A 13,153-nucleotide genomic window follows, 5' to 3' on the forward strand; every position below is an offset into this window, starting at 1 on the left:
GAGGTTGGAGAAGAGAAGTTTTAGAGGAACAAGGCAAGGTTTTATAACCTAGGCACAAATTTCAGCCTGTTTGAGTTTAGAATATTTTCTATGGGAGGTGGGGAGCACTTCAGCAATACTTCACACATAGGTTTCTGCAGAGCACCTCCACATTCAGGTTTTTCTTTACCACTCATGGGTGCCGTACAGACAGACAGACACCAAAGGACTGTCTGTGGTTCCCTCCAGTCATGCCCTTACCAGAGAGACCTCCCTGAGAAAGGTGGGCCTGTGGAGGGAAACCTGGGGAGCTGGGGTGGAGGGGGAGAGGCAGGTAGCCATCTCTGTATCACTGGGGGGTGTCTGTCCAAAAGAAGGAAGATTTTAATCTTAGGGAAAAGAAGCAAAGATAATCGTGGGGGGAACCAGCTGCAGATGAACTGAACAAAACCTAATCTGAGTGAAAGTCACCTTGGAAAGAGAGAGAAATGCCTTGAGGGAAAGTATGAAAGGAGAAGAGTAAAATAGAAACAAAAGCAAAGAATATGTTATTAATGTATGGTGTCCAAAGCTTTTATAGACTGGTTAAGAGATTTAGATTCAAGGTATTGTTATTAAAAGCATCTTGGACTGCTTTACCTAGAAATATCTCTGACTTCCAGTCTGAGTATGCTTTGCTGAATGCAAAGTGTCCCAGGTCTGGCTTACCAGCTCCATCTGTCTTGGCATCTCTTTTGTTAAATTTCAAACACTGGCTTAAATAAAGTCAGGCCTGTCTCTTATGGCATTTTGAATAGCTTCAAGCTGGTGTCCATGCACAAAAAAAGCCGCATGCTGTTTTTGACAGGTATATAGAGCATATTGTAACATCGGATGAGAAACTGCAAAGCCCTCGCTTGTGCGCTGCGCTTGTTCTTGTTCAGGCTGCACCAAGAAAAATCTGGCTGATGTTGGAAACTGCCAAAGAGCTAGGCTGATGAGAGGAAACACCAAGTTTGATCTTGAGACGATGAAATTGATGCAGGGCCTAGTGAAAAATGAACGGTGTTGTCTTTAACCCTTCTTCTTATATAATAATAATTAAGCCTATAAACAAAGCATCAATGAAAATTAATCTGTATGTATTGAGCACATAAATTGGCGCTTGGTTTGTAGCTGCAGGAAGTCATATTGGGACTGATCTTGCTCAAGCAATTTTGAAGAGGTTGGCCTGTTTAAAAAGCGAGGTTTTAGCCAGCACTTCAATTCCCTGGGCACAAAATTAAAAAAAAAAAAAAGAAAAGAAAAGAGGAAATCCAGTCTCTGAGACTGTCATGGAAGAGCTGGCACAGCTCTTGACTGCTGGGAAAAAAATTGGATGGATTTGAGACCTCAGAGGTGAAGAAGTGTATGAAAGAATACTTTCAATATATATGATATGCTTTATCAGAAGGATGGATCCTCTGTTTTCTACTGCGTGGGAAACAAGTCTAAATTAGAAAAAAGCTGCCTCTGAGAGAATTTGTTACCTGCCAAACCGAGGGAGTATGCCACTGTCAGAGATAGTTCTCATGGTTGGACTGCTTTTGTTTGGTGTGGATAGTTAGAAGAGGCTGAAACAAATGGCCTTAATTTATTTCTGTGGGACTTACCTCCACAAAAACCTGTTTCTTCCCCAAAGCTAGAATATTTCACCACAGAGTGGTTAATTGTCCTGTCACAGCAGGATTGGGTCATGGCTTAAAAAAAAGACAAACAAAAACCAGGATATAATTTTGGCCACTAATAAAGAAGTCAAAAATGTATACATATTTCTTTGTATGTGCACATAAAGATATATGCGTTGATAGATGTAAGAATTACATTAATTGTAAGGGTAACTGTTGACCTGAATTTTCCAGACTTTCACCCGTGCAGTGCGGCTGGGAATAAGGAATGAAGCTGAGTTGACTCCTGTCTCTTATGCATGAAGAAACATCTCGTGTTTCAGGCACCTACCCCTCTCCAGGGTAAGGACAGACTTTTTCTTTTCTGTACCAACATGAGGCAGCCAGCAAAGTGAGTTCTGTGAGTGAGGGGAAAGTAATTTTGAAAAGAAAATTACCATTTGCGGGATGCTGCTGGAGGCAGTGCGTTTGTCCCCAGCAAATTGTTATGGTTCTGATGCTGTTCACAAAACAAAAAGAAGGGAGTAGTCTGAAAAGAGCTGAGGGTACTTTAGATTTCACTGAAGACATCTAGAGCTGCACAGGCTAAAAAATCACACTCAACCTTCTGCAAATGTGCTGACTGCAATAACACCTAACTGGATCGCATCTTTACGCTTTGCGTTGCACATAGGACAAAGCTGTGGCTTTGCAGTCTCTGCTTCCCAGCTCTTCCTTTGTTTCTGAGGGGGGAAATAATCTCTGCTTGGCCCTGACCCTGCGCTGACTTGGCCGTGCTGGCTCTGGGCTACCCTGCATTCCCTCCCATGAGCAAGGCAGCGCTTGGTACACAGCCTCTGGTGTTTGCACCTGCATCTGCAGGGGAGGCATGGCAAAAAGGAGGTGCATATTTCTCCTGAAGCTGCCACACAGCCTCCTAAAAACGGGATTGTGACCCAGTTTGAACATCCAGTGGATGGAAAAAGCCGGCTGTGAGCCCTCCATGTAGCATTAGTCCCCATCCTCCAAATGTGAGGGGTCCTGTGGATGACAGAAGCATTATGTGCATGTGCATTCGGCTGGCTCCTGCAAAACCCTAATCACTTCGTGCAGACTACAAAGCTGCTCCTTCTATTTGGTTAGTGAATCCAAGCATAAAAGCAACATGTGGCAAGCTAACCATGAAAGAAAAGCCTCATTAACGTATCATTCTAGAAGGACAATTATAAAGGTGTTGTGAAGGGCAAACAGGAAGAATATATTTTTATTAATTGTTCAGGAAGATGCTTACAAATTGCAGAAGCTTCTCAAATTTTAGTGCAGATGATTCGACCTCTGGAGATTCTTTATGGAAGTTCGCTGTTTTCCTAGGATGTTCCTTTTTGCATTAGTTTTTTTGGGAGTTATCTGATCAGGAAACTGAGACAATATAATTTGGTGTGGGTGATAAATTGCGTTCTATAAACAAAGAACACTGCAGGCATGAACTATATATATGCTACCTGGGCTGCAAACAATTCACAATGAGATTATGGATAATTAATAAGCAATTATTCAGTTGCTAAATGTTTCCTATTTGAGTCTTGCAAACACACAGGCAGCAGTGCTGCCTGCTTAAAGTGGATCTGCTCATGTTGGAGGTACTACCTACCCACAGTAAAAACCAAGATATGCCGCAATGGGGCCCTTAGAGTTAATTAGAGATTTAATCTTGAAAAGGGTTTAACATGCCTAAATCCTATTAACTTCTAAGAGAGCTGTGATTACTACGCCCCTTTTAAGATCATGAGCCAATAATTTTAATTGCTGTAACATGTTTTATTTTGTTGTTAAATTGTCATCGGTCCATTCATGGCAATGTTTGTGGAGGGTGAGTCAATGGAATACAGGGAATATCTTCATCTTCCAGCCACGTTCCAGTTGGAGCAACCACACTCTGCGCATCCCCCCTGCAGCGTGGGATAGGTGCTGTGTGTGAGGCGGCTTTGCTCCGGCATCCTGGGGATGCTTGCAAAATGCTTTTTGACATAAAAGCACAAAGTAACCTTCATTTTCTAACGGGTGGGAAGGATGAGGGGGAGATCTTCACGTGAGCAGCAAGCTAAGAGATCCCTGCGTTTAGCAGCAGCACTCGGAAGGTGGGCTGTAAGGGGAGCTGCCAAACGCCTCTTTCCTAACTAAAACTCGGTTGATAAATCTAAATTTTGTAACTTTTACCGGGTCCAAACTTCCGCAGGTGCGTACAGGCTGTGCTAGCTGGAGCCACCCAGGTGCAGAGAGGATCCCACCTGGGTCACCCCGGCGCCCCGGGGCTGGCGGCGGGCACTGCGGGCTCGGGGTCGCGCCCTCGCCCGGCAGCCTGCTGGGGGAGGGCCGGGCCGGGCCGGAGGAGGTGCGGCGAGCCGTGCTGCCCACAAAGGCTGGGTTTGGGGGCGCCGGCCCGCGCTGCTGCTGCTGCTCCTCCTCCTCCTTCTTCTCCTCCTTCTCCTCCTCGCCCTTCTCCTCCTCCCGCTCCCCGCGGCGCCGGGCACGCTGCAGCGGCCGCCCCGCACTGCCGGCCCGGCTCCCCGCGGCCGCCCCGCGCCCATCATGGCTGCGTGCGCCGGGCCCCGCGCCCCCCGTCCCCTCCTCCTCCTCCTCCTCCTGCTGCTGCTGGGCGGCTGCGGGGCCAGCCTGCCCCCGGAGCCGCCGCCGCCACCACCGCCGCCGCCGAGCCCCGAGCTGCAACCCCTGCCCGAGTCGGCTCTGCAGAAGCCCACCGTGCTCCTGGCTATCATCGCCCGCAACTCGGCGCACACGCTGCCCCATTTCCTCGGCTGCATCGAGAGGCTGAACTACCCCAAGAGCAGGATCGCCCTCTGGTAAGGCGATGCGAAACGGCCGGGACCCCGGTGCAGGGGTTTTTGGCTGAGCCCCGGCTGCCCCAGCCCTCGGTTTCCATCCTGCTTGTGCCCGGAGGGCCGCCCTGCCTCCCCGCAGCGCAGGTAGCCGGGGGTCGGGCCGGCGGGTGGAAGCACGGAGGGAAAAGCAGCAGCAAACCCGAAGAACCGGCGTTTGGCCTCGGCATGCCGGGGAACAGCTCGCCCACCCGGCCGCGGTACCCCTGAGGGCGACCCCACGACCCGCGTGTTCGGGAAACACGGTCCCACGGCACCGAGAGGGCTTTGCTGTCGCGGTAGGCGGTGTGGTAGGGAGATGAGTTTTTTTTCGAGCGAAGCTGGCCCGAAGCCTGGGAGTATTCACCGCCTTAGCATTTCTCCAAATCCACAGACACGAAAAACTCGTGGCTCAGTACGGAGAGCCGGGGTGGGAGCGTGGGGTTTCGCTCCCTGGCTGGTAAATACCGGGCTTTGTGGGGAGAAAGGCAGGGTTTGCCAGGGCTGGAGAGCAGCCGTGCTGAGTAGGTGCGGATGGGCATTGAAAAGGAGCATTGTTGCAAGGCTGTAGTCTGAAAGATGGACTCAAAGATGTATTCAGAAATCACAGCATGGGGGCAGCTGTAGCAATCAAATGTGTGTCGGGATGGAGGAATTAGACCAATTTGGGAACTGGTCAATCTGCCCTTATTTATAAGGGTGAAAACAAAATAATCTTTCCCTCTTAACCTAACACAAATGTTGGGAGGAGCAGGAATTGCTTGGAAGGACCCGAAACAGATTTTCTTTTTAAGTGTGGTAATTGTGTAAAATAAGAAATGGTGTTATAGGGCCTGATCTAGAGTTCAGTGAACTCAGTGGGGAGGTTCCTGTTAAGTCAATAAGTATTATTTTTTATAAAGGGATGTGGGGAGGACCTCTCCCACATTACATTAGATATTTCTGTATCTGCTTCAGGAACGTGGTTGTCACTTGTCTTCAAGTACTCTACAGGTCTTTGCAGAAAATCAGTGGCTGGTATAATCAGTGCATGGCTCTTTTTTGCTTTTTTGTTTGGTTGGTTTTTTCCCCCTTTTGAATTTAGGGTGCACAAAACAGATCGTGATATCAGCCCGAACGTGGCATGCCACACAAATGTGAATCTGGAGTTACAAGCTGGTGTATGGCAGTGAGTGGATGCCAGACTCACCTGTGTGTAGGTCCATGACTCGGCTTTCGTTTGTATGGGTAGGAATTTCGCTGGTTTGGATTTCATCTTAGCAGATGTGCGTAAGAGTGGGTATTATCAGACCCTGCGTATGGACTGTAATTCAGCTAAGCTTGGCATTTATAAAACGTAGTGGGAGTTCTAAGTGCAGACCTGATTGCCAAAGCAGGGTGGATCCTGAAATGCCTCTCGCTGTAGAAGTGCAAAATAAGTTTGGGTTTTTTTGTGAAGTCCTGCAGAGCATTGGTTGGCTCTACAAGTTTTTTACTATATTGCTTGCATTATCCTTACTTTACTTAAGGTCTCTGCAGTATTGTGTGGAAGTATTTGTGGGGATTGTTCATGAAATAACGGTGTAAGATAACTTAAAATGTGCTAAGATTCTAATCAGAATGGCACTCTTTTTTTTTTTTTTTTTTTTTTTGAGAGGATTGTGCACAGATACAAAGCATGGTTAAACTGGAAAATCTGCTGTTGAAAATGTCAAACTTTATAAAATGAGAATGATTAAAATGTCGTGGCAACTGAAAAGGAAGTTCTGTGGATGCTCCGAGTTGCCACAGAGAGCGAGCAGTACCTGTAGGGTGGCAGCGATCCCTCGGGGAGGTTTAGTCCTGTTCACTTCAGCTCCCCAGGAAGACTTGAGCTCTTTCAGAGCTGGGGGTGTTCAGAACATGAAGTATGCACCGAGAGGAAGCTCACAGATGGTATCTATCAAGTCTCTTGAGACCAAATGAAACAATACAATCCATTTCTGGAAGCATTTCAGACTTTGTGCCTGACAGCATCCTTTCAACAGACAAATTCCAGGGTTTACCTGTGTCCCTGTGCCGTTGCATTACCGGGATAGCTCGGAGTGAAGGGCAGTGCGGTGGCAGTTGTCAGAGTTGCATTCCTTCATTGCTGCTTATATTCTACTTCAAAATTTTCTTGAGTAAGTCAAGGTTTTAAAAGGCCCAAATGTAGGTCTTGAGAATGAAAATTAAAAACAGGTATCATCTCTTAAACTCCCATGTGCTCTCTGTCTTGCTTGAGGGCTTAAATTCAACAGTGGATTCCTCAGATTTCTAGGGTGGACGTTTCTGCTGAGCGGTGCTTACACAGTCAAGGCCTTTTCTGCTTCTCACTTCACCCCACCAGTGAGTGGGCTGGGGGTGCACAAGGAGTTGGGAGGTGACACAGCCAGGACAGCTGACCCGAGCTAACCAAAGGGATATTCCATACCATATGATGTCATGCTCAGCGTATAAAGCTGGGGGAAGAAGAAGGAAGGGCGGTTGTTCAGAGTGATGGCGTTTGTCTTCCCAAGTCACCATTACACGTGATGGAGTCCTGCTTTCCTGGGGATGGCTGAACAGCTGCCTGCCAGGGGAAGTGGGGAATGAATGCCTTGGTTTGCTTTGCTTGTGTGTGCGGCTTTTGCTTTACCTATTAAACTGTCTTTTTCTCAACCCACCAGTTTTCTCACTCTCACTCTTCTGATTCTCTCCCCCATCCCAGCATGGGGAGAGTCAGTGAGCGGCCATGTGGGGCTTGGTTGCCGGCTGGGGTTAAATCACGACAGTAGCCTACATCAATTAATCTCAATCTTCGTTAGCCAGATGCTGAGCAAAAGATGTACGCTGCACAGTCTCATACTCCCTTCTTCCCTTTGGTCTTAATTCTGACTTCTTCAGTTGCTGTGGTTGTGAGCAACCTGGGAAGGACTTGTTGGCTACTGATGACTGGAGCAGGCCGTTTGGTCTGAGGCCAACTGGCCCGTTGTGACCCATGTCCTTTCAGTGAAACCTTTCCTTCCTTTCTTCCTCCACCCTCCAAGAATCAGGCAGCCTCATCCAAACTGCCTTCTAGGGATGGTCCCTGGCCTGGATTAACCCCAGCCATCCTTGGGCACGATAGGAGAACTTACTACTTGCGTTGTGTTGGAGAACTGCAAAGGGAGGGGAAAAGGTTGTTCTTTATCTTGGATGAAAATAATCCAGAAGTTACGTAGTCAGCATGTCCCAACTCTCTCTTGGGTGGTTCAGGGTTGGGTTTTTTTGTTTTGAACATTAGCAATGCTGACTGGTTCGTTGTGGGGTTTTTTTGGATCCATTCAATTATAGGTAAGGAGTGTGTGTTTGTCAGGTTCATCTTGGCTGTAGTAGGCAAGGTAAAAGCGTGTGTATTCAGCAGTTTATCACACTGGCTTACTCTTTCCTTAGCCTTGCATTAAGTGACGATATAGCAAAGAAAGTTGTCTGTAATTTAATCTTTAAATACCTGCTAGTTCATAGTTGTGGGCCATCTGCTCTCTCATCTTTTACTAACCTGGGGATTAAGTGCCTGCATAAATGAGTTGGTGCTTGGAAGCAATAATTAGGTTCTTTTGTGCTTGAAAATCTGTGCCTGCTTTGCAGATCAGAGTATGCTTCTATTTCAGAAATGATAACATGAACGATAGGTGAGACTGGAAAGCTGGAATAAATCCCAGATGAGAGATCAGACGATGTACTGTAACGCTGGCTCTAGTAAGTGAATGGTTTCAACTTAAAAGAACTAGTTGTAGCTGAAAACAGAAGCTGATGAGATCAGTACAATAATTAACTTTCATAATTCTATATTATTAATCTAGAACTAGCTGATGATAGTCTAGCTGAGCATTTTCTTATTCTTCAACAGTTTACTTCTCAAATGTGAAAATTTCTACTTCCAGGACAATTTCCGGTAAGATGCAGGGATCATTTGAAACTTTAATAGGTGTTATTACTCCCTGGTAAGTGTTGGCTTTCAAATGTGCTGTGTTTTCTGTTCTTGTTTCCATTTGTGCAACGAGGTCACTTTAATCTTCGTGGTCAGTATTAATCACTTAGGAATGCTGAAGTTCCAGTCTGCTGGCTTTGTTGCTTCTGTCCACTGGTGTTCTGTAGCTGTTTAAAATTTGCTTACCTGTGCTGTGACTTCCAAGTGACAATATTAAAGCTGAAGTTTTAGAAATGAAATTGACTTTTCACTTGGCTTGTAGTTTAAACTTGTGGGATTTAGTTTCCCACTCATATTTGTAGATACTTCTAATTTATTTATTATCCAGCTTTAATAACATAGTCATGGACTAAGTGGGGCTGAGTAAAACAGGACCTGCACAGCCTTGGAGTGATGTTCCTGTTGTGCAAGATGTTGCATAGAGTCTTTCTTCAAAGAACTTGCGTTTAGATGACTACATCAAAAGATATTTCCATTTTTCTAGCTCGGGAAATTGGGGAAGAAAGATTAAGTAACCTACACAAGATTCTTGAATTTATTAAGACCAGAGATAGCATTCATCACTGACATTGATTTTTCTTTCTTACTGAGGTCACTTTTACACTAAAGTGCAGTAAATTTATGTAAGAAATGGAAAACCAGGGAAGGCTAAAGAAACAATCCCATCCCAATATCCACTATAACTTTTTGGTCCTTTGGGTCTGTCTCCCTCATCTAAATCTTGGCAACCTTAAGCAAATGACATCATTAAATTGTTCAGTAGGAACATTGGAAGGGAAGCCGAAAATTACTGCTGTTGCCTCGCTGAGGTCTGCACGGCAAGACTTAAACTGCTCTTCGGCTAAAAACTTTGCAGTTCTGCAGAGGAACGTTAAAGGAAGCATCAGCTCTGTTGTGGCTGTTCGCTGGGTAGCAGTAGTTTCTTGATTTTTCCTGCTGTGCTCACAAATTGCCGGATTCTGATGCCTTTTTGATATCATTAAAGTGCATCTTGTCCCATGCTTGGTATTAGGTCTCTAGACATGAATATGAATATTGGGATCTTTAATAAAATGAACGAGTAGCTCTCCAGACGCGAGGGGATTATATCCTGAAATGTGTAGGAATTCTCTGAGACTAGTGAATATAATACATTGTGTGTGGTCTTTTTTTTTTTTTTTTTTTTTTGGTCTGGATCCTGCATGCTATGTATCTCTGAAAATGCAGCCATTTATTTTGGCTGCTGTCTTTCCGCAACCACGTTTTGTAGACAGGTCTACCCTGTTACCCGTTTGTCTGTCGCTTGTGTAATTGTCTACCTGGTGCCTTGTAATGCAGGTGGTGTGTTTAGAGGCTAGATGCCAATAAAATAATATGTTGTCACAGAGAAACAGTGGAACAGAGTTTGATATCAGAGGCTGCTGTTTATTACAAGCCTTTGGATGCTTTCAAAGATCAGGGAGAACTAGTTTTCAAGATTTTTTTTTTTGTTTAAAAATATGTACAAAGTAGGGGTGAAAAGACCTCAAGGGGTTCATTCCTGCTCAGAGCAGGGTCCCGCTTCATCCCTGACTTGTCTGTCGCCCGGGGTTGGGATTCCTCATCCAGTCAAGGCTGCAGACTGTCAAGGTTGTGTACTGTCACGTCTTCTGAAGGCTCTTCAAATGGGAGGCAGCTGTGGGAGTGTGTCAAAGGGCCAGCTGCAGCCAATGTTGGCTGGAAAGTACTGGAGTTAATTTGTCCCTTAAAGAAAAAATAAAATTGCGATTTCATCTGTACGTTCCTGGCAAACAAGCTCCTTACCTTCTGGTGAACCTGGAAGCAGGGATCAGTCAGGTCTGATCCAGGGGAAGCCTGCCCAATTCCTGTGGTCGTTCTCCTCTTACAGGGACAAAAGCCTCTTCCCTTTCACAGCGCTCCTCCAACTGGGGTGTCCCAAGACGGATGTGTGGATATCCTAGAAGGGTTAAGGTTGGAGATTGCCTAGTTCCAGCCTCTGCCCAAAGCAGGCTCAGCTGGAGCAGGCTGTGCAGTACTATTTCAGTTCCAGTCTTGAATATCTCCAGGGATGGAGACTCCACAGTCTCTGGGCAACCTGTTCCAGTAAGATCATCACTGGCAAAGAAATTCATGGCAGCTGAGGGTGAGTCTAAGTGGGGTGGCAGACCTGTGGGATAAAGACAAGACTTGCATGAAGACTGTTGTTCCAACAGCTTTTTTCCTTTCTCTTGCGTGTTCTTTCTGCTAAATTGAGTGTGTTGTCCTTTGAGAAAGCTGCATGATTGCTGCTAATTAGACACCTGATGAAGAGCCCCTGGGTGTCTGAGCACAGCTGGAGCATAGTTGGTTCCTGGGAGGTACAGCATGGGCCTGGCCTGCCTTAGGGGAGGGAAACAAGGGGTTCTTGCTTGAGGGACCAGAGAGGGGATAGCAGGACAGCTAGCCATTGCTTGTCTTGCAGAGCTGTAGACTGAAGGGCATTTTTGATCTTTTATGTAAAGTATCACAACACCTGCAAGTATTTATCTGAGTCCCCTGGAACTGAAAGTCTTCACGTACTGGGTCAGGATTCTCTAAAAATAGATCTGTGGGACACATGGTGCGCAGAACACTGAGAGCTGCCCGTTGCCAGCGCTCACTGTCATTCTTTGGTCCTGGGGGACTCCCAAAGACCATATGGGAGAGGACCGAGGTGATGCGGGGTCATGTGTGTTGGAACCTGGAATTTCCTTCCTGCAGGATGAGGTCTCAGACTTAATATTGTTTCAATCTATTTATGTGCATCTCGTTTATTTTAATTTAGTGAAGCATAGTGTACGTTGATGATGCTCATTGCCAAGAGTGGATTACAGCTCAACGGAGCCCACATGCATCAAAATTTCAGGCTGAAGAAAGATAGGAATAAAAAACTTGTTAGTGTTCTCTACAAGGCGGAGTTTTGGCTGCCTTCTGCCAAAATCCCCAACTCCTTCAGACAGGCACATGGCACTGCTAAGAGGCTCATCAGTAAAGAAAAAAGGATTTTTTTTTTTAATGGAACTGCACAATTTGCTTCATTATGTGTCTGAATACAGTTTTAAACATAGAAATGATTGATTTTGAGGGGGCGTGTGTCTGCACACATACATATCTATATATCTGTGTCTGCCCTTGGACCAGAGTACTTTTGTTACTTTAGAATGACTCCGGTTTTCTTCCTGGAAAGTTAACAGGGGACCTAATAAATATATGGCGACTTTAAACTTTTTCCAGCTGACTATGGAACTGGTATATGCTTTCAAATGGAGTTTAGTCACCAAAGTTTTCTGAGAACCACTTTGGTTGTGGTAGTGTTTTGTAATGTTAATCCTCTTCTTGACAGATGTGGCACTGCTAAATAAATACTTACCAACATATAACTGTGCCATTAGGTAAAACAGCATGACAGCTTTTAATCTTGTTTTGGGATGGGAATAAGATTTTATGAAAATCTGTTCTCGCTCCTTTTCCAGGGACTCTTAAAACACTGGCACTGCTAGAGGTATCAGCTTTGGTGTTCTCTCCGATGCCCATGTGGCTGTGATCCATGGAAGTGAACAGGTTTCCAACTGTTTGCCTCTCATTCTGTCTGTATGCACTGATAGGAATAATGCACCTCTTATAAACATAAGCAGATCTTGATCTGGACCAGAAAATACTTTAAGTTTGAGGCTGGGCCCTGGGGTTCATGAAGATCGAAATTCATGCTGAAGCAGATGATGATAGGGGTCCATGTAAACTACAGTGCCATGGTAGGGCTCATATAAGCTTTTCACATTAGTTTTGGAAGGCTTCAGTTCTGATTTATTATTATTATTATGATGTATTCCCCCCACCCATAAGGAAGAAAAACATTTTTATTTATGCATTATTCCCTCCCCCCCCCAACCAGGTATAGGCTTCCCTTGATTCTAAAAGGGTTGTTTGCTTATTTTTACTCTTTGATCCTTCTGCAGAGGAAAGGTTATGCGTGGCTGCAGTCTGGTTTGAATTTTGCCCAGTGGCAAAAAATAGGTTGCATTAATGGTGAAGTGTTAGTTTATATCCTGAAGCTGATAGCAGGTGGTTATCTCTTTAGTTAGCAGATCAGAATTTCAGGTTTGCTACTTGCTCAACAGCTGCTCTTAAAACGGATACTGCATTGTACTTTTGGGGGTTGAATAGGAATTTAAGGCTGTACTTTGAGTTATTTCCTCAGTATTTTCAGTCATTCTTGTCCTTACAAGGTACTTGAGAAAATTGGAGGAAAAGGCTGTTTTCCAGCATTCATACTTCAAACTGCTAATTATGACATGGAAGTTAAATGTTAAACTGCCAAATGCAAATCCTTTGATTTGCTTTTTTCACTGTTTATTGGTTTGAATCCATGAATTATTCCCTGCCAGACTTCAGCCAAGTAAACTTAAGCAAGTCAGACTAATGTACACGCTGTGTTGTTAGATAGTCACAAGTCCTAGAAAGAGGTTAACTAGGAAGTGTGAGCTTTAGACAACCAGGAAAGGCTGTAAGAAACTTTTTTCTGTTCCTGTAGTTTGTGTCTAGGAGGCAAAGAGGAACATGGCATTGCTTTGCAGCAAGACTTCTCTCCTTTAATCATCAGCACTCACCAATTTACGTAAGGATGCAGGGATGTTACGTCATCTTTGCACTGAAAAAATAAACCAATGTGTTTAAGTGAGATTAAAAACTTATTGGAGAGGAGCCTCTGTGGTTTAATGTTTGCTGCA

The 13,153-nt window shown here is 45.1% G+C and overlaps 1 protein-coding gene across 1 annotated transcript in view; it reads left to right on the plus strand.

Annotated features, from left to right (window-relative positions):
- The first annotated feature begins 3,891 nt into the window (after positions 1 to 3,891).
- Positions 3,892 to 13,153, plus strand: part of COLGALT2 (collagen beta(1-O)galactosyltransferase 2) — a 53,528-nt gene continuing 44,266 nt past the window's right edge. Inside the window, exon 1 of the mRNA XM_054832960.1 lies at positions 3,892 to 4,465. Coding sequence (XP_054688935.1) covers positions 4,194 to 4,465 — 272 coding nt within the window. The 5' untranslated portion in view covers positions 3,892 to 4,193. The remainder of the gene's footprint in view (positions 4,466 to 13,153) is intronic.

Source organism: Grus americana, chromosome 8 (genome assembly GCF_028858705.1).
Source record: "Grus americana isolate bGruAme1 chromosome 8, bGruAme1.mat, whole genome shotgun sequence".
NCBI lineage: Eukaryota > Metazoa > Chordata > Aves > Gruiformes > Gruidae > Grus > Grus americana.